Source organism: Colossoma macropomum, unplaced genomic scaffold (genome assembly GCF_904425465.1).
Source record: "Colossoma macropomum unplaced genomic scaffold, Colossoma_macropomum, whole genome shotgun sequence".
NCBI lineage: Eukaryota > Metazoa > Chordata > Actinopteri > Characiformes > Serrasalmidae > Colossoma > Colossoma macropomum.
Window position 1 is genome coordinate 34911697 of NW_023494789.1, and position 27710 is coordinate 34939406.

Sequence of the window (27710 nt, forward strand, 5' to 3'; positions counted from 1 at the left end):
CAGTATCTTCAGTTTTCGAACTTATCTTTCTGGTTTACAACTGTGTTTTTGGATCGCCCCTTAGTTAATAAAGCTCTTAAAACTAGCCTCAATACATCAAGTTTCAATTTTAACATCTGTAAAGGAAAAGAAAAAGTGGTACCGTACCATCTCTTCAATTAATCCATCCGTTAATGCTGAAGCAAAAACGCAGCTACCTCTACCGTTTAATCTACGGTTGTCCTTCAGTCCCATCATCTCTCACTGCTGTTGTCACATTTATTTTGATACGTAAAATAATGTGAGCTAAAACTTACCATTTTGTGGAAGCAAAGACATGAACAGGAATACACTCCACACTTCAGTGGCCTTTTATTGTTTCTCTGATATAACCCGATTATAAGCGCTTAGTAGTCTAAACTGCATTCTGACTGTGTACGCATGCTCACCCAGAAATTATCATAGTACAACCAACAGTGAGGGCAGCATGGTGCTTCTTTTACATAGTGATAGAAAACATAGTGGCACACAGAAGACTCCAATTCCACATGCTGATCCATTTTACTATGCTCAGTGTGAATGTGCACACATCCCAACTACTCCGGTCCCAGATTTTAATGTGTTACAGGGGACAAAGCCTCTGAATGAGTCTCTGAATGTATCAGCAGGAAGGCTAGATTAAGTAGATAGGTTAATAGTATAAGAATTCTGTTGATGACCTGAAAGGCAAGCCATGACTCCAGTAGACAGGCCTTTGGTATTCTGTCCAAAAGTGTGCAGTGTATGCTTTGGGATGTGGTTTGAACTTGCAGCCCACCACTGGGAGGCAGCTGCACAACAGTTCCTACCCGCAGCCTTGGTGCTAAAGCCTGCCTGGAGCAAAAGAGAAAAGCTCCCCCGATTTTCCTTTCATAGCTTCAAGCGATTCCTTACGCCTTTTCCCTGAGAGTGTGGAGAGAGGGATCAGAGCAGAGCAGCAGAGAGGAGGAGGAGGAGGGCTGAGGAGGCTAGGAGGGAGCAGAAGAGGACTTTCACTTTGTCAGTGTCACCGTGAGGAGGCTGATAAAAAGAGAGACAGTGAGGAAACAAAAGGAAACACTTACAGCTGATTAACTGAGAGCAGACCGGGGCAAAGATATCTGTGTGTGTGAAAGAGAGAGAGATAGTAAATAAATCTACACAGTCTGAGGTGACAGTGAGGAATGGAGAAAATGAAGACAATTGAACAACCAGGTGAGAAGCAAGAGAGAGAAAGGCACAATGGAGATGAGACAGTAGAAGAGAAGATGGTAGAAGTGGGCAAAATGGCAAAAATATTGCAATGAAGGTATTTTTGCGATAAATTATATATTTCATTATTCTTTGTTTTGATGAGTAGAAACAGACACAGTGCACCAACAAAGCAATATAAATACAATCAAACCTTTTTTCCCCCACAGTCTGCATCATTACATCCAATTTAATGGGACCAGTTACGCTTAGCTCAAATTCTTCTGACAGTCAGTCTTGGGTAGTAGCAGAATATATGTAACGGTGTTACAGCTGTATTGCTGTAAAGTCAGTAATCAGGTTACAAATACATTAAATAAATAGGGTGATTACTATCATACATTAAAACCATGTGGTCTTCTCCACAAACTAAACCTTCACTTAGCAAGTAGCTAAGATATTCTTTGCTTTGCATCTTGCAGCTTTACAGTGAATCCTTTAGTATATATTGCAGTGTAAAGCCTACTTTTTTGACACTTTACTCCCTTTTAATGATACACACAAAACCTTCTTAAGTAGTAATAGCTCCCTATTCTGGAGAGCTTTAGGAATAGGCAATTTAGGCATATGTGAAAAGGTAAATATGTGTAAAGTTTTATTGAATTATCTTCTTGAAACTGTTTTTCTCTGGTCTTTATTTAATTATATAATGTTAAAAAGTAATCCAAAAGTAACAGGAGGCAAGAGTGTGTTTCTTTAATATAGTAATTATTTGGATTAGGTCATAGATTACATTGTTTCCAGGTAACCAGTAATCTATACCACAATATATTTTTAAAGTAATCCTCCAGGGGTCACTATATTATCCAAAAAGGGCTGGTGCAGCTGCAGGTTTTCATTCCGTTCAGGCAGTCTTTAAACAGTTGATTACATACATGATGTGTGCCTTTGCTTTGTTGGAATGAAAACCTGCTCCCCACCAGCCCATTGTGGATAAGACTGGTGACTGATGAAAGCTACAGTATGCTCCGAAAGACTCGTCATGATATTATTCATTGTGAAATCGATATCATATTGTTCTGTCATCCACCCCAGAAGATGATCTGGTTTATCTCTGCCCTCTTTCCGAAACCTTCTGCAGCCAGTTGGGTTGAGCTCTATGATGCACACTGCATCTCCACTGCTCCATCTTCTCCCAGGCTTGAACCCACTCAGCATGGCTGAAACATATTCTCTCTCAGTCCCCAGAGCCCTTCAAACCTCCGCAGGGCTCACGTTCCACCTCTAATGTTCTTCCTCTGCTCTCCATGTGTCTGCTGTTCAAGATAAAATGAATCACTCAAGCTTCAGAGTGAGGACCTCTCTCTCCCTTGGTGAGCTCCACTTTCCCAGCTGTATCATCCACAGCGTATGCTCTTTAGCCTTTGTCTTTTCATCGGTGTGTTTAACCAGAGTAGCACTGGGCTTCTGCAAAAAGTACATGTAGATCGGCACATCTGCTCTCTGAGAGAAAATGTATCTACCTGTGAAGAGTACAGAACACTGAGTGGCGATCAGTCTCTCCAGTGGCATCTTTTCACCAGGATTTATTTCTTAGTTATTCTCAAGTCACGCATCATCTTGCTTCCGCAACTGCTGGGGCAAATTGAGCCCTGTGTCAAATGTCAGCCCACATACATCAGGGCTTCATAATATGGACAAAAATATCATATTGTGATTTTATTGCTACATATAGTGATTGTGATACGCCTTACAATCAGTGGCAAACTGTGACAGAATTTGGCGTTCAGTTTGGGCCATAAATATCAAAACTCAACAGAAAAAAGAGCTCTGGCACAGAGCTGCCACTGTTTTCAGTTTTTAACAGCAACTAAAACCTTGTCAGTCTGCCACTCATATTCTTAGTCAATGGCATATGTAGCATTTCCAGAAGACCTACAGTGATGTTTTTTTTTATTTTATTTATTTTTTTATAAAATTGATCCAGCCCATTGTAATCAAAACATGATACTTCTGCATTTGTGAATTTGCAAACATGTGCAGACATTGTGTGCAGACGTTTTCATAAGTGACTACTGTACAACATACAAAGCACATAGCGGGCAGTGTCCAAACCAGAATGTACAGAAAATTAAAAGGAAAGTTTTATGTTTTCCTGTCTTGTATTTGAGATTTTGGAGGTCTGAACGTCATGGCTTCTGTGAGCCTCTGCAAGCTATGCTTACCCATGAACTTCTTTCCTGTGTCGTGACACAGATACACTGTATGGTCAAAAGCGTGGGGACACACCTCTTAATCATTGAATTCAGGTGTTTCGTTCAGTCCCATTACCATAGGTCTATAAAATCCAGCACCTAGCCCTGCAGTCTGCCTTTACAAACATTTGTGAAAGAACGAGTTGTTCTAAAGAGCTCAATGAATTTGAGTGTGGTACTGTAATAGGATGTCACTGTTGCAACGAGTCAGTTCACAATTTTTTTTCCTTCCTAGATATTCCTCTGTACTGTGAGTGGTATTATTGGAAAGTGGAAGCATTTAGGAGCCACAGCAACTCAGCCACAAAGTGTCAGACCATGTAAAGTTACAGAGCAGGGTCACCGAGTTCTGAGGCGCATAGTGCATAAAAGTCACCAACACACTGCTGACTCAGTAACTGCAGTGTTCCAGACCTCTTCTGGCATTAACATCAGCACAAAAACTGTGTGCTGGGAGCTTCATGGCATGGTTTTCCTTGGCTGAGCAGCTGCATGCAAGCCTTACATCACCAAGCACAATGCCAAGTGTCACATGTACTGGTGTAAAGTATGCCACCACTGGAGCAGTGGAAACGTATTCTGTGGAGTGACGAATCACACTTCACTATCAGGCAGTCTGATGGATTTGCCGAGTCTGGGTTTGGCGAATGCCAGGAGAACATGTCCTGCCTGACTACATTGTGCCAAGTGTAAAGTTTGGTGGAGGAGGGATAATGCTATGGGGTTTGTTTTTTAGGGTTTACCTCAGTGGTTTGAGGTGAAATGGTTCACTGGTGGTGATAGGAACCAAGCCTCACAGTGTTTATGCAAATATAGCCATTTTTTACCATTTAAAATAAACAGTGAAATTACAGTGTCTTCTGAGTTTTTGCATGTCATGCTATGCCAGTAAATATTAAAAAAAATGAGCGGATTAAATAAAATGTTTTAGGCTTAATATTTGTCTCAAAGCTATTGTAAAACAAAATGCATCAGGCAGTGTCACTATGTATTTGTATGTAATCAGTTTCTGTGAGGAAGCTTTTGGAAGCATTGAACTCTTCAGACTGTCACCACCACTGTGAACAATTCTGACTTGGCAAGTTTCTCTAGGACAGGGCATTTCACATCAAACAACTCCGAATGGCAGTGCATCTTAACCATGTAATTATGCTGAAAATGTGAACATTTTTGGAAAAAAGTCTCTTTGAGGACATCTGTTCCTAAGGGCCCACTTAGCTGTGTCAACGTAGATTATCTAATCAGGAAAAAATCCTAATAAAACAATTTCCCATTGAGCATTTCAATATTTTTACTCTAACTAAAACTTAACAATGAAATAAGAGTAGCACTACAATACTCGCAGACGTCAAATAAATCAAGCATGATGATTAAATAACAATAAACTAAAAATTACAGACATGTATTTTTAATTCACAGAAAGAATTAAGACTTCTCTGAAGGCCTAGAAGGCCCTGAGGGTTCCCCACTGCAGGCGATATGTCAAAAACACAATTGTGAATGCTTGTTGTGAAAAAGTTAAAGATGGTTTTCATTATATTGAGCCATTTTTAACCTTCATTGTGCAAATGCCTTGTCATGTGACTCATAAAACACCACAGATTGTTAATCAAGGAACATCTGATGGTCAGGATGATCACTGCTTAGAATAAACAGTTGCATGATTGGTTAGAGAGCTTTTTGCATATTGCAGACCTCTATAATATAACCACTGATCAGGCCAGTGTTAAGGTCATGATTAACAAATTATATATTGTGCAGTGTAACAGACACACAACACAAACATCCACTTCTGACCATCCTGAGCTTTTACTGCCCTCTGCTAAGCTCCTTCTTGCCGGGCCTCTTCGTCACAGCAAGCATGAACAGTTTTCATTTCTAACCTTTTTGCCCAAACCCTGTCAGTGTCTAAGGGCTCCACATCTGCTCCACTCATGCAGCTGACTGATCAGCAGAGCTACAGTTGGCAGTTGAGGACACATCTCTGCAGTCCGGCTCCGCAAGTCACTCTACTCTCCCTTCCCTTCTGACTTTAATCCTGTTTGGGCTCAATTCAGGAAAGAGGATTACCCTGTTGAGCAGTATGAATTTCGTCAAAGTTCTCTCATATGTGATTAAATTAACCATTGTCCTCTAAATAAATAAATAACTAAATAGCGGTGATTCCTCTTCACCCCTCCGTGGGCTGTTTGTCAAAGTAAATAGAAGTTTCTGGTGGTATAATTAAGCTTTAATTGATTCGAGCCACTAGAGGGACTTTTGGCTCTTTTGAGAGAGGAGCCAGGGGAGGCTTGAAGGAGAGTTGGGGTTTATTGGTGAAACTTTTTGGATTTGTCCTTAAATTGCCTGTAAGTTTCTTGAAAAACAAGACTTTTTGGTTCTTGATCTAACATTTATTTGAAGTGCCTGAGGTAAGTCAGAAGATAAATAGCATTAAAGGGTTTTTTCTGATATTTGATATTCTAAAAAAAAAAAAATCAGAAAAATCTTCTTTGCTTCATCGTAGTTTCAGTCTTTACGTAGATTGATCGCACCAAAGATGCTCTCAGACGTCTGTGAATGAGGCATGTGTCAGCAGTTGTTTGCCGCAGACAAACAGATGGTGATTGGCGGAGGGCTGTGTCTGTCAAGCGTGAAGGACAGGCATGGCCAATGAGGGCTTTACAAATAAAGGATTCGGTTTAACTTTGAAGCCATTAAGATAAACAGTGCTCTTTTCACCCTACCTTGCCGTTCAAATCTCCTGCCTCTGCCGTAGTTTTACATTATCTTAATTCTCATCTCCCTCTCTCCCCTCTCTGAGTCTAATGGAAAAGAATAATCTTTTCCTGTTTACTTGTTCTGGCAGAGAATACTAAAAGCGGCACAAAATGAACAAACACTTCAAAGTCATTTGAGATAATAAACCAGGCTGATTCTCAAATTATATATATAATAGTAGACACAAAAAATGATACAAGCTGGCCTGCAGACATTGCGAGTGGCTATTTATAAACAGTACATTGTGATAGTATATTACATATATTACGTATATTACAGTGTTGTGTAGTGTAGTTTCTGTTGTGCACAATGATCATATGGTAAATCATACCATAGTACATTGTGACAAAAAACAAAAACAATTGTTTTAAATCAAAATCACAATTTTAAAGAGTGCGATTTTCAAATAGCAAGAGTTGGAATTTTTAAGGGCCCACGCAACTTTTTTGAAATAAAACAATGTTGTATATAGACATTGTTAAAGTTTCAAAACGTAGCGTTCACTCCCCAGTCTGTACAGTACATATATGGAAACTAATCTGCCAAAACAGCTAGTTTTGAATTCATTGTTTTATACATATGGGCTCTTTAATTACATCTTACATTATTCAACATTGAGTGCGTTTACATGCACTTAATAATCCGATAACTGCAGAAAATCAGATTCTTTCAGTAATCTGATCAACGCGTTTACATGCACTTGAGAAATCAGATAATGGGAAAACTCCAGGTCTACATGAGTCAGACAGTAATTGGATTTCTGCTTTGCAACCAGCCAATAAACTTACAGAAGGAGACGCAATGTAAAACTCAAACTTCATGCCGTGGCTTTTTTTTTAAACATTGTGCCACTTTACCTGAAAATATGAACATACATCATCTAGAAGATGAAAAATATTTAAATCCTTCATTTCGTCAAGCATGTAGTTTGTTTCAGCGTCGCTCCAAAAGTGTTCGTTGCCATCTTGCAGCATCGCTGCTTGCTTATTTCCGGTACTGCTGTCTGTTTTCGCACATGCGCAGACTGAGAAATCCAAAAGAAATCAGAGTAAGAGTATACATGCACTGATAAATCTGATTACTGAGCTCCGATTATGATCAGATTATTGAGTGCATGTAAACGCACTCATTGTCTTAAAGTTTAAGTCGGGAAATGTAACCTAAAATAAGACATAGCATCCAAGAACCAGTTCAAGTGAGGGCAGCAATGAAGACAAGTCAAAACCTTGACAGTATAGTTGGAAAAGAATTCAGCAGTTAAAGGCCTACAAAGTTAACATTCATAGCCTGATGTGAGACATTTACTGAGCAAACCTTTCTGCCCAAATGCTTCTTAGGTTAGACAGCTACGGAGCACACACCACCTGAAGACGTCACTTATGTAACAAGTCAAAGCTACAAACTTTTTTCTTTGCAAATTCCTGTCAGCTCCCTTCACCCAAAGGCACCTTTTGTTCGGGCAGACTGCCATCCGAACAAAGTGCAAGTGGGGCGTGATAAATTAGAATTTTAGATGAATTTGGGCATGCGAAAATGGGCAGCTGAAATGGAGTTCCCTTGTAGCTGAAACAAAGAGCACTACTGCATGTAACATTGTACCTTAACTACTACAGATTACTGTTTTACATAAAGAGTAGACTGCATCTCACGCTGATAGCACACATTTGTCTACCTCTGCCACCCTTCCTTTCATCTCCTCTGCAGTTTTAAAGCTAGAGCACCCAACCTGCCAAAGATAAAGATGATAAAGATTATGAACTCTTGATGCAAAACACATCACATTTTATACTAAATCACATCTGTTATTCTTCCCATATTCCCATGTTTTCCATGCAAATAAACTTATACAATATGTCCAAGAGTATGTAGAAACCAGCTCGTCCAGTGCTCCTTCTGAAAACAAGGGTATTAATAGGGAGTTTGTTCCTCTTTGATTGCATTCAGCAGCAAGAGCATTAGTGAGGTCAGGTACTGATGTTGGATGATTAGTTCTGGATCACAAACACCACTCCAGCTAATCCCAAAGGTATTAGATAGAACTCCATCACTCCAGAGGCAGCAGTTCCTCTGCTCCACAGCCTAATGCTGGGGTGATTTATGCCCCTCCAGGTGATACTTGGTATTAGACACATAGTGAAGTTTGTTCACAAACTTTGCTGTCTAGATCTTATTTTTATTTTTCTATGTATTATATTTAGTATCTGTGGACCTATTTTCTACATTTGAGCAGAAAATAGGTCAATAGATATTATTCAACCCTGTGCCTGTTGAAATACTACATTTTTTACTTCAGAGTTTTACATAGAAAGGAAACCGATAGGGCCATAACAGAACAAAGTGCGTATAGAATATGACTAGAAAATGTCAGTGAAAAGGTTTAACTTGAAAAGGTTCTTTATATGCCATTCATCTATCTATGCATGTTTCGTCTTCATTCAGCTCACTGGGCTTATCCCCCTAGGCTGTCATTCTTATTGTAACTTTCAATAGTAAAAGTCATCAGTTGCAGTACAGTTATGCATAATATATGGACTGTGTTTGTATAGTCCTGCGATGTATTGATTTTACACTCAGGAGGCCGTTCATCCTTTTAGTCATGCCATAAAATAGCTGAATCATGACTACAGCTCTTACTCTGATGACCTCATTCATCTTAATATAAAACATGAAATTTGTTTTTAAAGTAATAACTAACGGGCATAGGGCACCCCCTCCCCAGCCCTCCCTGTACCCTCACACAGCCGAGGGGGAGCTCTTTGCTCAGTCAGGAGTGAAATGTGGCTCATCAGGGTGGTGAACTGCCATTTGCCAGGGTGGACAAATGGAAGGCCTTTTACCATGGGAGTGGGAGGTCACCTAACCGAAAGAGAGGGACAGTCATGAACTGGGTTCAGGCTGGGTTCTTTGATGCTCAGTCATTTTTAAATAGTTTCCAGTAGGTTCTAAGATTGAGAAGGTTCTATTGTCTTACTTTTAGAATGTAATTAGGGGTGGACAATATGATAATGTTATTGTGTTAAATTATGTTATGAGCCCTTCTAAACATATCACGAGTTCTGTTGGTACTTTAAGAGCATCAAACAACTGCATGTGTCATAAAAAGACAGATATAGATTAATTATTGGGAACCTTTAAATAAAAACAACCGGTTTATAAGAACTGTAGAAACTGGTTAGGTACTAGTAGCTGATTGGCTGTCAGTGTATTATTTTCATATCATCTTAATTTTAGTTTCCTCATGTTCTTTCTCAAATAGTTGATTGTTGCAAATGTTAAATAGAAACAAATTTAATTGCTCTCAGTTTTTCAGCCTTGCTGGCTTGTTTTTTTTTTTCCATTCCAATTTCTCACTGTGACAGTAGTCTTTCAAAATAATTATGACATTTTTTATTAATTTCTAAATAGTTATATAACTGCATATAAATTCTTTACATTCCACCTGTCAGTCTGGACAAGGAATGATTTATTATTATTTGTTCTTATATAAGGGTAGTTTATATACATTGGAGTAAGTGTTGAAAGTGCTTCTGTGTCTAAAGCATTACTTTACTTAATGATAAACTGTGCTGTCTTCCATCATGGCATTACCCTTTTCATTAATCTGTCAGTGGCAGCTGATAGACTAGATCAATCACAGCTCTTGTGCTCTATTGGATTAGAAACTGTCTGTAAGTGCTTGAATGATGACTAGTGGAACTCATTGTCTACTTATTGCTGGCATACATTCACAACCCTTGAAGATCACAACAGTAGTTGGCTAGTTCGAATTTTAGGTCCAGTATTCAAGCCAGTGTGTATTTTGAGTAGCCACATCTGATGCTCTATAAATAACTTTACGCTTGTGTTTCTGATACTATATACTGCTGTTGTTTGTTGTGTGAAGTAGGTACACTGAAATGCTTGATATGCAATAGCTAACGTTGCTCTTTGCGGCTTGATTGGAATGACAGTATTAAAACCACATGCGCATCATATTTAGAACTCGGCAGCAGGGCAATGTAATTGGATATCAGTAATAATGACAAGTAAACTGAGGCTGATCCTTGACAGTCGATAATGTAAGGAAAGAGAATAAATGGAGAACTTGATAGGCCTAATTTAATTTTAAACTGCTTGCCAAACAGTTTTAAATAACATTTACATGCAATGGTTTATTTTCTTTTACTGTTATTGACAAAAGGTTGTTAAAACAGTAGATTATTATGGGTTGTTAATAAGCCATTAGGCTGTGCTTAATGACTGTTTAAGGGCATTATTCCATACAGATTAAGAGTGCTGATGGTTCAGATTAGAGCTGTGTATTGTCAGCAACTTCACAGCGTGATACATATCACGGAATAAAGGTCATAATACAACACAGTGACAAAACAACCCAGGTGTACAACTTAGATTTTTGGTCAGTGTTTACCTTAAAATGTGTACTAAAAACTTCAGTAGTAATGAATAATCTAGAATAGTGTGTTTGCTGAAGAAAATGCAGAGTGATTGTGCAGCTTAACTTTATTGTTTGGTGTTTGCTAACGTGTAGCAAGGTGGTTGCTATGGCTTTAGGTGTGTGTACTCAGTGGTTGTTAGAGGGTTGGTAAGTGGTTGCTAGTTGTTGTTAAAAATAAGTGGGAGTCTGGGGAAAAACGAGGGAATGAAAAAGGACACATAGAGGAGTGTGGGTCAGTATGGGTGTGAATTAGAGCTTGGGGACCTGTACTGAGTGAGTAAACATGGTTTTGTGGCTGTAAGGCAAAGGAAAGTATATGGCTTGTTTGTGGGCAAAAATTAATAGATGTAAATAGGAGAAACGAGGGATGAGGAAAAAAAAAGTGACAAACAGATGAGTGCGGGTCAGGACAACATTGAGTTTGTGCTCGGGGGCCTGCCCTGAGGTAGTATATGCAAAACGGAGTATTTCGGTCGAGCAGAGGTACAGTACATGGATGTACAATTTTTTTACCCCATTCATTCCCAATGGAAAAAAAAAGTAATTTAACAAAGATTGTATGAAAACCATAAGTCAGATCAAAAAGCTGTATACAAGCACACCATTCCCGATCAGACCAAACATTCAGGAGTTGGAACGCTGTCAATATCTCGAAAACTGTGGGACAAGATAGTGGACAAAATTCTGGCAGAAAAATAAGAAAAAAAGAAGAAGAAGAATATAAATTGGATAACAACAGTGTTGCACATTTTTTCTTTTTTTTTGCTTTGCCATGTGTAATCGCTAACAAATAATATTGGGGAGAATAATGACATTTTTATATTAATGTTTGCCTACATTTTTTAAGATAAGTTTTAAAAAAAAAAAACAATAATAAGTGTGACGTTGGAGGAGCTTCTAATAACTATATTATAACTCAGTCTGAGGCGCTAAAATAACAAAGTGGCAAAAGAGAACTTCCTGCACTTTTAATCACGGAGGCAGCAGCAGCACCTTTTCGAGAAAAAAAACAACTAAATGTTCACTAACACATGTAACCGATTGCATATTTCACTGAAACATCATCCATTAAACATTCAGTGGTGCTATGACACAAAGCAGCTGTATAACACATAATCAAAATGCTAACAGCTAAGCGCTAATTGCAGTAGGCTAACTCGAGTACGCAGCTAACAAGGATCATAGTTCTTAAATCAATTAAGAAAAGGTGATTGACTTGATTCATGCACATAACAGCAGATGATAAAGTGATGAATGAACCTTACTCTGCAGTGTGATGACGGGGACCAGACATAGTAAAACCAGACCAGACCGGAGCTTTTCTCTCCAATGCTTTTTATACACTAATAATAAATAAACATACTTGTATCACCAGAAGCTTATCTACAATAAATTTCCGTATTGATGTTTAGAGCCCTAGTAAATAAGTTTCACAACACCTGAATTACTGACTGGCTCCAGTAAAATGACCGAAGTCATTTCAAAAATAGTTTATTAGCTAAAGGGGTTGTAATTAGATCAGTGATGTAAGCTGAGGCTGATCCTTGACAGTCAATAATACTTTGTGGGATGGTGGGCACATGAGTGATTAGTGATTAGTGAATTTTTTTTTTTTCCAATTCAATTCAAAGTGTGCAGTAGGACTAAACACGTACAGTGTAATGAAATGACGTAACAAGAAAACAATGTGATAATCATTTTTAAACATCTCCCAGCCTTAATCTTTATTAAAAGATTATGCACACACACACACAGACACACAAACACACACAAACACACTTCATTTACAAGGCTTCAGTTAATAGAAAACCCTTGAGGCTTAATTTACAGCACTTTTCCTTATAGAACAATTTATTATTTTGTAAAACAAAGGCATTCAATTAGACCAGCTGCAGCATCTACCTGTACCTCAGACACTTCCTTTGCTAAATGAGACTGCTGGAGATAACATCACCATCACAACAAGGTGTTCTCTCTCTCTCTCTCTCTCTCTCTCTCTCTCTCTTTCTCTTTCTTTCTCATTGGTCTCTCAGGAACAGGCTTGGCTCATTACTGCCTATGTAGTTTCAGCATGTGGATCAAACGCTTATCATTCCTGTCCTTTGTTATTTTCTCCCTTGCTCTTCTGCTTTGAATTCTGCTAGAGATAGTAGCTATTCCCAGTTAGCTCTTCCCCATCGCTCTCCCACACTTTGTTAACACGCACAGTGTGTGTGTGTGTGTGTGTGTCAGGGGTGGTGTTTGTTTATGTATTAGTTATCCTATTCTTGCCGACATTGAGGGTCAGAAATCATTGCATGATTGCCTATTTTTGCTCTACACCTTGGTTTTGGTTTATTTCCTGTTGTTTCCTCATTTTCATCTCTCTTTTCTTATCCATAATTTAGTAATTGTGGCCATGGTAGTGTTGAGAAACACAGCTTCACTTTTACAGAAACAGCACAGACAAGAGAGCTGGGATTTAGATACATGCCCAACACTACAGAGCACTGTATGCATAACACCAAACTGATTCTCCCGTGTTCATTTTTTTCCATTTTCACTCTCTCTCCATCACCACTTTATTATCTTGCCTCAGTCTAGAAGTAGGAGGTATTCCAGTATAAACGTGAATAACCGTTGTTCCATGATTTGGATATTGCCATATTGTAGATACTGTGATAAGCCCAAAATAGTGGACCACAAACAGCCCTGCCCACAAGACAAATTAAATGTGAATTTATGTATTTATTTGTTTATTTAATTTATTAATTTATGCATTTTTTGTACTCAGTGTAGGGCTGGCCCAAACAGCATTTGACAGGCTTCAAACGCTTATTGGGATTTCTAAACAAGTACCCAAACACTCATTTTCAAAATCAGAGGACATTTATTTTCAACTGCAGTAAAATTATGTGTAATTGTGACATGTAAGCATTATTGTTCTTTGGGCCACACCAGTGTATTAAAAGCCAAGCTGAATATGTTGCTATTCGAATACAGCTTTTATGAATGATTTGAACAGTACTTAGTCATGCATCTAGACGCTAAAGCCAGCAATACACTTGCCTTAATGGAAAAAACACAATGAACACAAATGAGCTACCACCAAACACACTGTTGTAAGTGTCTTAACAAATTAGAATGATCATTTTATTTATCACCTTCACAGTTTTAGTTTTACTGCATTGTTTTTATTTTTATTTTTTCAGAGTCTCTGAAAATGATCATATACAATTCCACTGCAGGTCTTAGTCTATGGCCTAAAGGGTCACTGTCTAGCGTGAGCTTCACCCCTGCACCAGACTCTGTATACAGCACCTGCGTTTTTCTCTCATTATCCAGTGCCAGAATTCACCACAGCAAACAGGTTTAAAGCTCTGAGCTCAGTTCCTCACTTTTACTGTCATCCTAGGAGTGCACAAGTCCAGTCCTGAAGGGCCAGTGTTCTGCATGGTTTGGTAGTTGCCCTGCTCAAACACACTCGTTAAACCTGGCAATTAACAGAGGAGTTGAATCAGGTGTGTATGAATTGTGAGATCACCAAACTGTGCTGGACACTGGCCTTCCAGGACCGAAATGGTGCACCCCTGGCGTAGAGGTACTATAAGTATCACTATGCTTACATACTTGAGATGATTCACTGTACCAGCCTCTTTTATTGTGGCTTCCATTTTTGCAACTTGAAAGATGACAAAATCTGATAACACTAAATAGAGAAACAAATAGCAATGTAATAAACAAATACTCAGGTATTCAAATTATTTGGGCCATGCCTAATTTTGTGGTGTCACATTATTATTGACTGAATATTGGATAATATTGTGATACTTGAGTTGAGATTTGAGTTTATATCATCCATTTCTGCCTTTATCCTCTCTACTATTAGATTTTCCCCAGTGAATGTTCCATGATAGAAGTGACTAAAGCTGGATTCTGGCTGTCCTGAGGACAAAGCAGTGGCAGTAATGATGGTATTGTGTCATACTGTGTACACATACGATTGTGATTCACTAGTGCCGCGACAATGTTTTGTCAAACATAACTGTGATGCATTCATGCAAAAGATGAATAAGTCTTTTTGCCTCTATTTAGAAGGATGGCTCTAAAAATACTGAAACACAGGAGGCACAGAAGGATGGAAAGGAGTGGTGGTGATGTGGAGGGAGTGGTGAGATTGAATGACAGGCATTTCATTGCTTTTCCTTTTTTAATCCATTCTTCTGATACTCACTCACCCTCTCCCTCTCCCTCTCTATCTCTCTCTCTCTGTCATTCTCCCCCCCCCTTCACATCCCCCATTATTATTCGTCCCTTGTCCTATGAGGTTTAGAGTCAATCAGAAGTTCTTATCAGTGCGATATAAAGCCAGTCACTGACTTTCACCCTGTGGCGCCCTAGTGTGAGGATGAGGTAGATAAATGGTGAATGACAAATAAACATATATTGCTGCAAATAAATCTTATTTTAAGTATAAGATCCTGTTCTCACTTGGTATTAACATCTGCCTTGAGTGATCTGAACATAATTGGGCAGCAGGACGTGTATCCATTTACACTTGGCATTTCCATGTGTCCTGAATGTGTCTCCAGTGACCACCTGTGATCAAATTTTGGTACCATCCACATTTACTATGTCAGTCTTTCACTGTTTTTGTTGTCGGACGCAAAATGTCTTGCAAGTCCTTGTTTGTGTGAATGTTCAGGCTATTTCAAACATCTAGATCGCATGGATTTCTATCAGAATTTACAGCCGTATACAAAAGTTTGAACATCCTGGCCAAATGCTATGTTTTGTTGATTTTTTATTTAAAACAAGTTAACACATCTGCAGAGAACCAACAAACTATGTTTGTATGCATATTTTAGTGCACAATTTCTGTTGAAGGAATTGCCAGTTTGAAAGTGCATTTGATATAATATTCAAGGGTTCTTGCTTTTTTATTTTTTAATTTTTTTGCAGAAATGTTATATAAAAGCGGCAATAAGAACATTTGAGGTCATGTGTTCACTGTTTCACTTTGACTGAGGGATCCCAAACTTTTACATATGACTGTATAAACAAAGGGAGAGGAGACGAGAAACATAGCAATGTTGCTGTTTTTGTCACTGTGGTGGGGAAGCAGTTGATTAAGTTAACACTGTCTTATTACTGATGGGTTTCATTAGAATAATATCAGAATAATAAGAAATAATAAGAGAATAAGAGGAATGAGAACAATAACAAAAGGCAACTGAAGTGTGAAATGTATTCAAATCATGTTTGTTTAAAAAGATGCAAAAATGTACATTTTTGACTTTGTTAGATCGTGTTTCTTACATATCAACACAAATGTGGCAACAGCATTCAGAAGTCATATTATTAAATATGAGAATAGAATTAAAGGCAGTAACATAATTAACAGACAAGTTATTGCAGCCTATAATGTCATCAAATGCAGTAGTTCTCAATCCTGGTCCTGGAGTGCCACTGCCCTGCATATTTAGGGTTTCCCCGGCTCCAAACTCACCTTTCTGAGGTGAACAAGATGTAATAGAGCAGGAAAAATGGTACAACATGCAGGGCAGTGGGACTCCAGGACTCAATTCCTTAAGGGTGTCTGGGCCAGAAAAGTAACATCTCACTCTGTACAGATCAGCTAAATATCCCTGAAATCCTTTTCAAATCCTTTTTTTACAGAATAGTATTTACATGGTGTTCCCCCTCTCTCTGCTAGCAGAAGGAACTGATGTCAGGCTGTTAGGTGGGTTCATACTAGTGATTTGAGCTCAGCTACCCTTGCTCATACAAAATGGAGCACTTTATTGCATAATTTTGGCTTGTTAAACCTTGTATTTGACTGACACTTAACAGCAGTTTGGTTTTTATTCAGTTGAAGACTGCTCTTTTATTATTACTGAGATGGAATAAGACATTCTACCTTTGTTATTATTACATAATGTCACTGAAACAAAACCTTGTATATCCATTTTTGTGTTTTATTTTTTTTTAACACACCTACAGGTGACCACACAAGCTGCAGTTTATGCTGTCTCAAAATTTCTTGATGAATGGACCAACAGAAATGCTCCAGAATTACTCTTTACATTAACTTCTGTTGAAAGTTTCCAGTTCCTTTTAAAGCTACGTTATTTGGAGATACAACATTTTGTTCCAATGGTGACTGATGAATTTCTTAGTTATATAATAAATGACATTTACATTGGGTTTATATTCTGCATCAATAGGTATAATTCTGCACTTCTGAATTGTTTCCGTCTCTTTAGATGTCAATGACAAAAACAAAAATGAAAAACATTTTTTTCTTTCCACAAAATAAGATGTACAATAACAATTAAATTCAAATAATAGTAAAATACCTGCTATTCTAATATGGTGATAAGTTTAGAATCTGCACTTTTTGACAGTTTTCTCCATTTGTTTTAATGAGCTATGAGTGAACAATAATTAATATAAAACTACAGCATGCTTTTGTTCTGCTGGTGATAACTGTTAAAAGCTTTTTGTGATGGTGATATTCATGAATTAGACTCCTGGGTCACTCTTTTAGAAGTCGGGTCTGCAGAAGACTAGAGAAGGATAAAGAGGCGGGTTCGAGATGAAGCTCCGCTTAGGAGCGTAGGAGATGATTCAGTGTCTGTCACCTGGCCTACCTTATCAGAAGAGTGGGATGAGTCAGAGAGACAGACTGAGATTACAGAGAAAAGCTCAGAGCAGGAGCAGCAGGTAAAGAAAAGCATGGGGGTCCTCACTGTAGGAGAAGAGACTACAAAGGGGCGGCAGAATTTGTTGACGGTTGATGTGTTCAGCACAGAACTCTCTCACTTTGACCGCAGGGTGCATCTCTTCTAAAAGAGAAACAGCACAGTGCAAAAAGAGAGAGAGAGAGAGAGAGAGAGAGAGAGACGTGATGCAACTGTCTCATGGATGTTACCTAACAGCTTGTGTTTGCGTGAATGAACGTGTTACTGTGAGACTGAAAAACAGACATTCTGTTCAAAATAAAGCTGCCATGATCACAGAATTAACAAGAAATCAACTAAAGTTCATCTTCCTTATTAATCATGATGATCGCTTTGCATGATAGCAATCATGGCCATTTGCATGATAATAATGGATATTTTAATTAGGGATCGGCACCAGTAATAAGCATTCTTCATGTACTCACCTAATTAGCTTGTAAAATGTTGCTCACAATTTGCAAATTATTTTTTGTTGCCTGTGACCAAATAGAAAAAAATTCCAATACATATCTCAACTGAATCCCACACTTTAATATGTGAAATTCTAGTCTTGCTAGGATCAGTTTCCTTTGTGCCAGGGAGATTCTAGTGAGTTTCTTAACTTCATATGGCCCAGATGAGTCGCTTACTTTGACTCATTTGACTGATGTCCTAAATGGCCAATCACAGACTGTTATATTAGAGTAATTTTTCAGGGCGGGCAATGGTCAAAGTAATGCTAGAACCAAAAACAGCCCTCCTGGCAGTAAGAACCTTCACTTTGTGAGTAGCCTTGATTTATCCAACTATCACCTTTATGGTAATGCTAAGTTCCAGTAGATTTATCTACTGGATTTACAAAGTTATGTTAGCACCAAGTTAATAGTGGTATACATTTACTTACCACTTGTAAGCTGTGGCCTAAATACAGACATTAGAATCATGTACAACATGCATATTTTAGCACTTTTTTTACTTTGTATGTTACAGCTTTACAGCAGGCCCTTTACAATGAGTAAATATTTTCCTCTTCTTCAATGATGCACATAAGACCTATTTAAGTGTTTATAGCTTCCCTTGTGGAGAGCTTTAAACATAGGTTTTTGGAGTATGTTATTTAACATACCACCAAGTGGCTTGCAGAATAATAACTCGCACAACTTACGCTGTACAGATCAGTCATCTTTATGTTAAAAGTATTTCCATATACTTCTCCACGTTCCACTAAACATATGATCACTGACTGTTTGAGACATACTATAAGCTGCTTTTGTCCACACATTCTCTGAGATTCTACATCACACACTTCACAGTAAAAACTACAAGATAGTGCATGGTTTATTTCTTTGTTTATTCCAAACAACAGATACTTTATTTGAATACACAGTTACCTCTAACAATTTTTTTGTTTTTTTAAATGGACATACACAGCATACATAAAGAGAAGTTAATTCTATGTCATACATATTTTGTATCATACAACAGTGCGGTTGTCTTTTTCCTTGTGTTTGTCTTTTTGAGAGAGTTTTTCTTTGTTTTTTGTTGTATTATATGATGAGTAATCCAAAAGTTACAGAAAGTAAGCAGATTATGTTACTGCAATCTAGTAATCTTTTGGATTAGGTTACATACTGTCTTTTGACCTTTTAAGGGCTAAGCTAAGAAGTGGCTGCGTGGACATATCTTGTTATTTTTAACTATAATAGTGTAGTGACACAAGTGTTTTATGTCATCTGATTCAGCACAAGCTCAGCTTTTTAACACCATTGAGATTTTGTTTTCTAGTTTTCTGTTCTTTTTCCTTGTTTAAGTTGATTATTCATTGGTAATCATGTTAATGCTAAAGAGTTCTTTTGAGAAGCCAAATATGTTCTGTTCTTGTGGTTTGACTAGTTACAGCAAATTGTCTTTTACGACAGGACAGGAACAGAACACTCAGTCTACGCCATCAACTCTGTTGTTTTCAGGATTCAAATTTCTCTCTCTGTTTAGTTTGACTCTCTTGGGGATGGAGAGATGTAAAGTATAAAGCTTTGGGTCCAAAAACTGTTTTCAGGCTGGGTGTTGGTTGCAGAGATGGACAGAGTGCTCTTTGAATAAACTCATCATTCTGGCAAACGCTGCTCTCCTGGGTCTGGCAAAGACAAAGATCTATGACACTATTAATTGCTAAAGACTTACTCACTTACTTCCTGAAAAAAAAACATACAGAATAGGATATCTGAATAATATGAACAGTAAAATGTTTAATGAACCTATAAAAGCCACTTGAAGTCTCTACTATGTACAGCTAGATAGCTATACTAGTGATGAGTATTGCTGTCTAGCTGTACAGGCCACATCACACTCCTGACATTTAGGTGACTCTAGCCTCGACATTTCTGATCTCATAGCATTTGTTGTTTTTCAGCCCACATCTTGAAGAAAATCTTGTTTTTAGAAAGCTTGAAGTGTTTTGATGTCTTACAGAAATTGTGCCTGATTAATGCGTTGTATTGCATTAACGCTAAGCCAGCAGTTGCATTGTGAAATGCAGTGTGAGAGGGTCTATAGCTACATCCCTGCTTGGATTAATCCATTAACTGGCTACCAAATGATGACAGAACAAAAACAAACGTGTAAAAGTGAATTGCAGATGAACTTTGGTCTGTATACACTGATCTAGAGTACAGGCCATACAGATGACGCTGCAGATGTAGTGTGGATCAGGTCGGGGATTCACAGTACACACATGTGGCATATTGTCAGAAAGCTAAGCATCTCCAGTTTAGCATGGAAAAACCCTTTTGTTGATATCTCATATGTTTGTAAAGTTATTTTGTCTTGTGGACACAACATTCGTTCTTCAAGAGCCAACAGGTAATCAGTAATGTTTGGACAGTAAACACAAACACAGGCACACTGTTCAATTTGGGCCAGTGCTTCCACTGCAACCAGCTCAATCCGGTGCAAACCTCTCACCTACACCCCCTCTGTTCCTTTGCCTCCTCTCTCCCTCGCCTTCTTACTCTGCCCTGGTCTAAAAGGGTCAGTTCACAGCTGGTCCCTGAGCTTTCACAAACCCGGGGGAGTGGAGACCTTCTGTCAGTGTGTGTATGGGTGTTTGTGGGTGGACGTTTGGGCATGTGAATTCTTAGGCTTAAAAATAAATAAATAAATAAATAAAAATCTGAAAAACATGGAAATGTGCCATTTGCATTCCTCTTCTGTTTCGCAGTCGTATTTACTCATTTTTGAAGTGAGAAAATCCAATTCTTCACCTCAAAATGATGCAGATTTTTTCCTGACATGTTGCAATTAGCTTTGCATGGTTTAATTATGTCTTGGAGGATTGGGGAGAGGCACCTTTGACAGTTTCCCTGCACCATGATGCACATATCCAATAGATTGTGACTCATGTTAAACACGTTTCAATAGTGCACCTTATTTTGACGTTACTTCTTAATTTGTGTCTCATCCTTGTCAAAACTGAAGAGAATCACACTTTATGTTAGCCAGGTAGCTAAATCCTGCTTAATTCGCAACTAATTCTGGTATGACACCTGTCTTTTGGTGCAGTGGTTACGGCATGCCATGCCATATTTATGACAGGATTATATTGTATGTGGGGACAGGACTGCAGATTAGGAGAGAGAGAGACCCAGACTCTTTCTCTCTGTCACTCTTTCCCCCTCACTGTGTCATCTGTTTTCCATTCTCTGTGTTCTCGCTCTCTCCTTTTTTCCCTCTTTTATCTGCTCTCCATCATTGTCGGCTACTGCTCCCTCCCTCGCTCCCCCCTTGCTTCATTATTGTTATCTCGCTTTCTTCTTTTTTCCCCTCTCTCGTTCTCTCTCACTCAGTGGTTCATCTGCCTCTCACATTCACATTAGTAAGCGTTCTCCCTTCCCTCCCCCTCATCCTCCTCCCCCTCCTCCTTGTCTGCCAAAGCCCACAAACTTCTCCTACTCTCTACAACTCTTTGTGAACTCTGGTGGAGTTGTCATTTTGGAGTTTGGCAGAGGGAGAAGACACTGGAGACTTCGGGCTTTTCAACCTTCTGTGTGTGAAACCGTCGCTTCACGTCGGTTTTTACTCCAGAGACTTCACAGGTACTTTTTGTCAGCATTGTTGGCCTGTTTGAAAAGCCTTTGCACGCTGAATCGAACAAGTGGAGCTAAATGGGACATACTCTGCGTCTTTTTGTGACTGGGAACTTGCGTTGCAGATTGTGTTTGTGTAGCAAACGTTGCTCTGAGCAATGTTCTCAGTCTTAGCATTGATAGGCAGATGAAATAACCACCATTTTTCTAGATAGATATGAGTCTGAATGAGATAATGTTTACTGCTGCGGCCAGGATATATGGCAGACTTGTCTACAAATGCAGCAAAGTAGAGCAATATGACAAAAATATGATATAAATAATACATTCAAAAACTATGAATACAAATATTTTTTATCCAGTTAAACAGCACTAATTATGCTCTCTTTGTTATCAAACATGCGTTTGGTCAATGTTCTAGAACAGGGGTGTCAAACTCAACCAGTAAAAGCTATATTAAAAAATCTCAAATTAAAAAATTTTTAATTATTGTTGTGCTGTAACCCAAACTGGCCATTTTTAATTCAAAATATGCAAAAACGTCAACAGTAAAATACAGGCGCTTGTAGTAGACCTCGAAATATTACATGGGCATTTGAAATATTCAAAATTTAAATGTCGCCAGGTGCTCGGTCTTTTAAACATACCTATTTGCTTGATCTTGACACCTGGCATCCTTTCATTGCTACAAGTTCATTAATACTTGGGCTCAATTTCTGAGCTGCTAAGGTAACATAAAGTGTTTATACTGATTGAACTGCAACTGAAATGCATTTGGTGATATGACTGGTGTGAAATTGCATAGAATTGTGTAGAGCTGAGGTGTAACCGTTGTCCCATAGACTGTTGTTGGGGGAGGAGAGTTGGAGCACACATTACGTTGCAGTGCATGCTGGGGTCTGTAGTGCAGCACATTGTGAAACTGGCTAATATTAATAGAAAATAAAAATACATTTGCAGGTCTTGTGTTTGAGTGGTTCTAGAAGTACTGAAAATATCCACAACATACCCAAAAAGCATCGTGTTGTATTGTGACATAATTTATCAAAATAACAAAACATATTGATCATATTGCCCAGCCCCAAGTTAAGATTGTTACAGTAGCAAAACGTTTGTTTCATCACCTGCATGTTTTTAATGGATTTGAACAAAAAATCTAAATTGCTGCAGTTTGATTAACATCTCTGATTCCTAAATTTAGTCTTTTTTTATCTGTATAAAACTTCAAATATTATGTAAATCAGTTTATAATTTAAGCATGGCCTCATTCAGCATGTTCTGAAAGGAAGATTAACAGTGGTATGAAGACATTAAATAAAGCTTAACACTAATCAACCTTTTTAACAAATACTAGTACAACAAATATTATTGAAAACTCTTCACCTGTATATCTTAGATATGTCATATTAGCACACACAGTATGATTCACCTATAGGCAGAATACAGTGTAAACAATGTTGGGTTATTGATTTGTTTACCATTTCAGTATTGACAGAGCACTGAACTTTCAATACAACAACATATGCAGTGCCATTGTCACAAAACTGGAGTGTGGGGAACAAGAGTGGTCACTATAGTTGTTGCTATGGTTCTTGCTGTGGTTGTCACTATGCTGTGGCTCATTTATGTACACACTTCCTGAACTAACACACCTTCTCACTGCAGGTTTGTGTGGATCTTGTGGGTTGCATACATGTCTACATACTGAGAGAGAACCCTGAGGATAATCCATCTTTCTGACCATCTCTCTCTCTCTCTCTCTCTCTCTCTCTGCAGGCAAAGTGCTGAACACGGATTTGAGGCATTACCTCAGCCTGCAGTTCCAGAAAGGATCACTGGACCACAAACTGCAGCAAGTCATCCGAGACAACCTCTACCTGCGCACTATACCATGTAAAACTGACACACACACACACACACACACACACACACACACACACCTTCACACACTCGTCCTTCTTGTCTATCTGCCAGTCTGTTCTTTATCTCCAAAGTCGCCTTTCATTTGGCTGTCAAAGTGGAAGCGGCTGCCACAGCTGAGTTTGGCATCTCTGGATGTCTGGCAGTGGCAAGAGTGCTCGTGCGTCTCCTCAGGCTAAAACACTGCCGTTCCACTGACCTGCTGTATTATTCAGCTAGCTCTTCCTTCCACTGTGAATAGCTGAATAAGAAAGCTGCAGTCCAAGCTTAAGAAGGCTAGAAGGAGGCATTCTGAGAAGTGTAGTTTTTACTGAAGCCTTAGGCTTTGAGATGTTATCCTCTGCTGAATTTGGAGGATAATTCTAAGATTTTTACTCCTCCTGTCTTTTGCATTAGAGCACGACTGGCATATTGTTTGAGTGACATTAAAGTCAAACTGAAATTTCAGATGATAAAACACAAACAAGTATTGTCTTGTTACATAACTTAATGGATCTCTGATGTGAAGAAACTGTTGAGGATTAAATGTAGGATGCACCAAAATGGCAACTGTGGGCTGATTTCCAATATTTTTCATGTAAACATCTGCTGATGCCAAAACATAAACATTTATAGAATGTACATTATGTGCCCAAAAGTAACTAAGGAGCTTTTACAATAAGTGAATTCAGCTACTTTAAAGTGCACCCATTGCTAACGTAGGCATTAAATTGTGCACACAGTTTGTGTAATCTTCATATAAAAGTGTTGACCAATAGTATGGGACGCTCTGGAGCAGCCACATGAGCCTAAGGTCACCATGCCCAACGTCAAGCATCAGCTAGAGGGGTATAAAGCCCCCTAGCACTGGGGCTGTGGAACAGTGGAACTGTGTCCTCTGGAGTGATGGAGCTCCATCCAATACCTTGAAATGGATTGGAGTGATCCAGAACTAATCATCCAACATCAATACCCGACCTCACTGATGCTCTTGTTGCTGAATGCAATCCTTACAGTGGACTAACAGTTTTTCCAGCTTCTAGTATTAAGTCTCCCCGGAAGAGTAGAGGCTGTTACTGCAGCAAAAAGGGAACCAACTTGATTTCAGAAGGAATGTTTGATAAGAAGGTGCCTACAAACCTTAGGATAGATGCAGATGTAGAAAATGAGATTTACCTGGATTAGCATTACAGAGACAGACATTTTAATGCAGTACACATTCCGCTTCCAGACTAAGTCATCAAATCTAAACATCTGTTCAATGCCGACAATTTTTAAAGCAATTATCTGCCAATGCTAGTATGAATGGAATGTTTCTTCCTTGCATGCCAGTCTTTATAGTGACTGCTGGTATGACAGTAATCTATTGCTTACTGCTGTCACAGCAATACAGGCTGAGCTTATAAATTAGAACACAAATCACCATCGTGTGGGGCTGAACAACTTAAGGGAAAATATCTAATTGTGGTTTTGTTAATCAACATTGTGATTGAGATTAAAATGTGATTTTTTAATATATATTAAGATGCAGGTCTGTTATTTTGGAAGAAAATCAGAATGCCCATTTTTTCTGGCTTGAGGCTTGAATGCTGAACATGGTGCACCAGATAGTTATTTGTTGTGTTGTCATGTACATAGCACATGGGTGCTTTTGATTGGTCTAATTCGTCTACAGTCAGTTTACAAGCTCCATGTTATTAATTTAAATTTCCCCACTTAAGATAAAGTTGTTAATAATATAGGCTACAGTTAAAATCTAAAATTAAAATCTTTCAGATCTACCATCACGGATAAAATTTTAAAAAATCAAGGATATTTATACAGACCTAACTGTAATATTAAGAGTTGTAATACTGAAACATGTGGAACATGTAGAAAAAGAGGGAAAAGGTATTTAGCTCAACCTCCCCAGTGCTACAATATTTATATTACTTAAGACTTTGTGAGTTTCTGCTGTTTGAGTTTAAGAAATGTGACCAATCAGTAAGAACTGACCAATATATTTTAAAGTTGACAACTAATAATCCTAATAGTCAGTACAGCACTGTTTAACTACTTTTGTAATATAAAAATAAAATCTGAAATATTTTATTAATTAAAATATATACAACTTTTGGTTAGGCCGTAATTTGCATGTCTTTCTTCGGGTAACAAAGCAAAGGCCATGTCCAGGACACTCGCCAAAAAAGGAAGTAATGTATGATGTAATACACATGAAATGTTTTTGAAGAAATTTTCATTGTTTCCAAAGACCACAAACCATTGCTTTTTTTTCCACCAACCCAGCATTACAGCCAGTGCAAATTTCCAGTGACTTCTTCCCACCTCAACTTGCAGATTATCTGTGTCTTTTATCATCAAGACGAAGCTTGTCCAAAACATAGAATTTGAACCATCCTGTACATTAAGCGTTCTGGTAGCAGAATATTTGATTGCGGCAGTGTTATTTCTGAGCGCTGTGGTGCGAGTGAGACTGAAGAGTGAATTAATGACTGCTTGCCCGATGAGGATAAAGCACAGTTTTACTCTTTGATCTGTGTGCAAAATGAGCTGCACGGAGACAACCCAAATCAAATCAAATAAAACTTCAGTGCTTGCCAGCAATTTAAGCATAGCGTACTCTAGTGCTGTCCTTAGGTCACTCCATACATGGCCTAGTTACAGTTTGACATCTTTCTTTCACTCTCTATCTCCTTCTCTCTCCCATTTACTCTCCTTTTGTTGCTCTGCTGTGTGTTTCTGTGCTGTACCATGTGGCCTGAGTCCAATTCAGCTGAGAAAGGGCAACATGAGTGAGAGAGAGAGATACAGAGAGAGGGAATTATAGGCAAAAATGTATAGAGAAGAGGAATCAGCTGAAAAGTAGAATAAGAAAGGGCTTAGAGGAAATGAAGACAGCGCCTCCGGAGGAGCTCTTGATAAAAGCCTTTAAAAGCTCCTCTGATGGAAGGAGAGAAAGAACAGCCTCAGGTGGTACTCAGCTTCCCCACTTCATTCCTCCTTTCTTTTCTTTCCTCTCATCTTAGTTGTAGTAAACATCATTTGAAGTAGGGGACGCTAGTGAGGCACTACATGCTGTCCCACTGCAGCAATAACACGCAAATCATTTTAAACTTCTGTTCTTGAATGCATTCTTGGGACCCAGTGCGTGCATTCATTGAGTCTGTCCTCTTAACACTACTGTATTACAGAGGTGTTCAAAGGAAGGTGTAATTTAGCTGTTTTCAATATAATTTACTCTTAAGTTGAAGTCTAATTTCTGCAGGCACTCTGGCATTTCAATATTGAGAATCTAAAGTAAATGTACCTCAAATGACAGCAAAGCCTGGTGGCATTTTCTAGCACCAACATGAACAGAGCTGAGAAATGTCAGCTCTTATTTTTGGCCTTTTATTCGAAAGAAATGCCACCCTCGGATGCCTCTCGTGCAGCTAAACAACCAACTCTGCTCCAAAGTAGGTCCCAGAGGACACAGCAGATATACACTTGTTCATGGGCCAGATGTATACGTGCACAGGAGCAGCACAAAATGTGCCTTGATGCAACCGCAATATGCACCAACAACAAGTCTGAATTTATCATTCCATTTACTAAGACTGCAGCTTATCACGCAAACTGTGCAGTGAAATAACAGACACATCAACAATCTTGAGACAAACCAAAACATTCTGCAGAGGTGTTATTTTACACCAGCTAAGAAAATAGTGTTTGTGAAATGATAGCACGGACTGTGCTTGCAATATGCATCACAGCATATTTTGCACTCATCTACTCATGTGTCTGGTGCTGAGAGTTTAAACAGTGTTACTCTGATGATGAACGTTCTTTCAGCATGCGTTCAAGGCTCGAGCCTCAGTCTTACTGTCATTGTTAAAAGAAATCTTTCAAGGAAGTCTCTTTTGAGACCCTAATGCAAATTTACACCCAGTTTCAATAGGTGGAGGAAATCATTGCGAAACCAGCCGTATAATATCCTCCCTTTTTTTTTGCGCAAACCTACCACATTGTACGTGGCCATCCATTAAATGTATATGCATGAGAAAGAGAAGAACATTTTGTGTTTTACCATGTTTACAGCCCATAAACTGCATGTTAAGGCTCAGCTTCATGCATAACATATCTGATTTGCACCTGAAACTGGCTCAAAAGGCTTAGTACTTTGGGCATTACGTGTCCAAAGGTTTGTAGACAGCTGCACAGCCGTCAGTTCTTGTGAAGTCAAGAATATTAATAGAGTACTAATCATTGACACTAGAAGTTGTAACATTGTTGTGATTCAGTCATGGGGGCATTAGAGAAGTTAGGTACTGATGTTAGATGATTTGTTCTGGATCACAAACATCACTCTAGCTCAGTGGAGCTCCATCATTCAACAGAATGCTCCAGTGCT

The 27710-nt window shown here is 38.6% G+C and overlaps 1 protein-coding gene across 1 annotated transcript in view; it reads left to right on the forward strand.

Annotated features, from left to right (window-relative positions):
• LOC118808439 (membrane-associated guanylate kinase, WW and PDZ domain-containing protein 3) overlaps positions 1-27710 on the forward strand; it is a 152255-nt gene that overhangs the window by 79263 nt on the left and 45282 nt on the right. The window contains exon 3 of the mRNA XM_036571110.1: positions 23198-23314. Coding sequence (XP_036427003.1) covers positions 23198-23314 — 117 coding nt within the window. The remainder of the gene's footprint in view (positions 1-23197; positions 23315-27710) is intronic.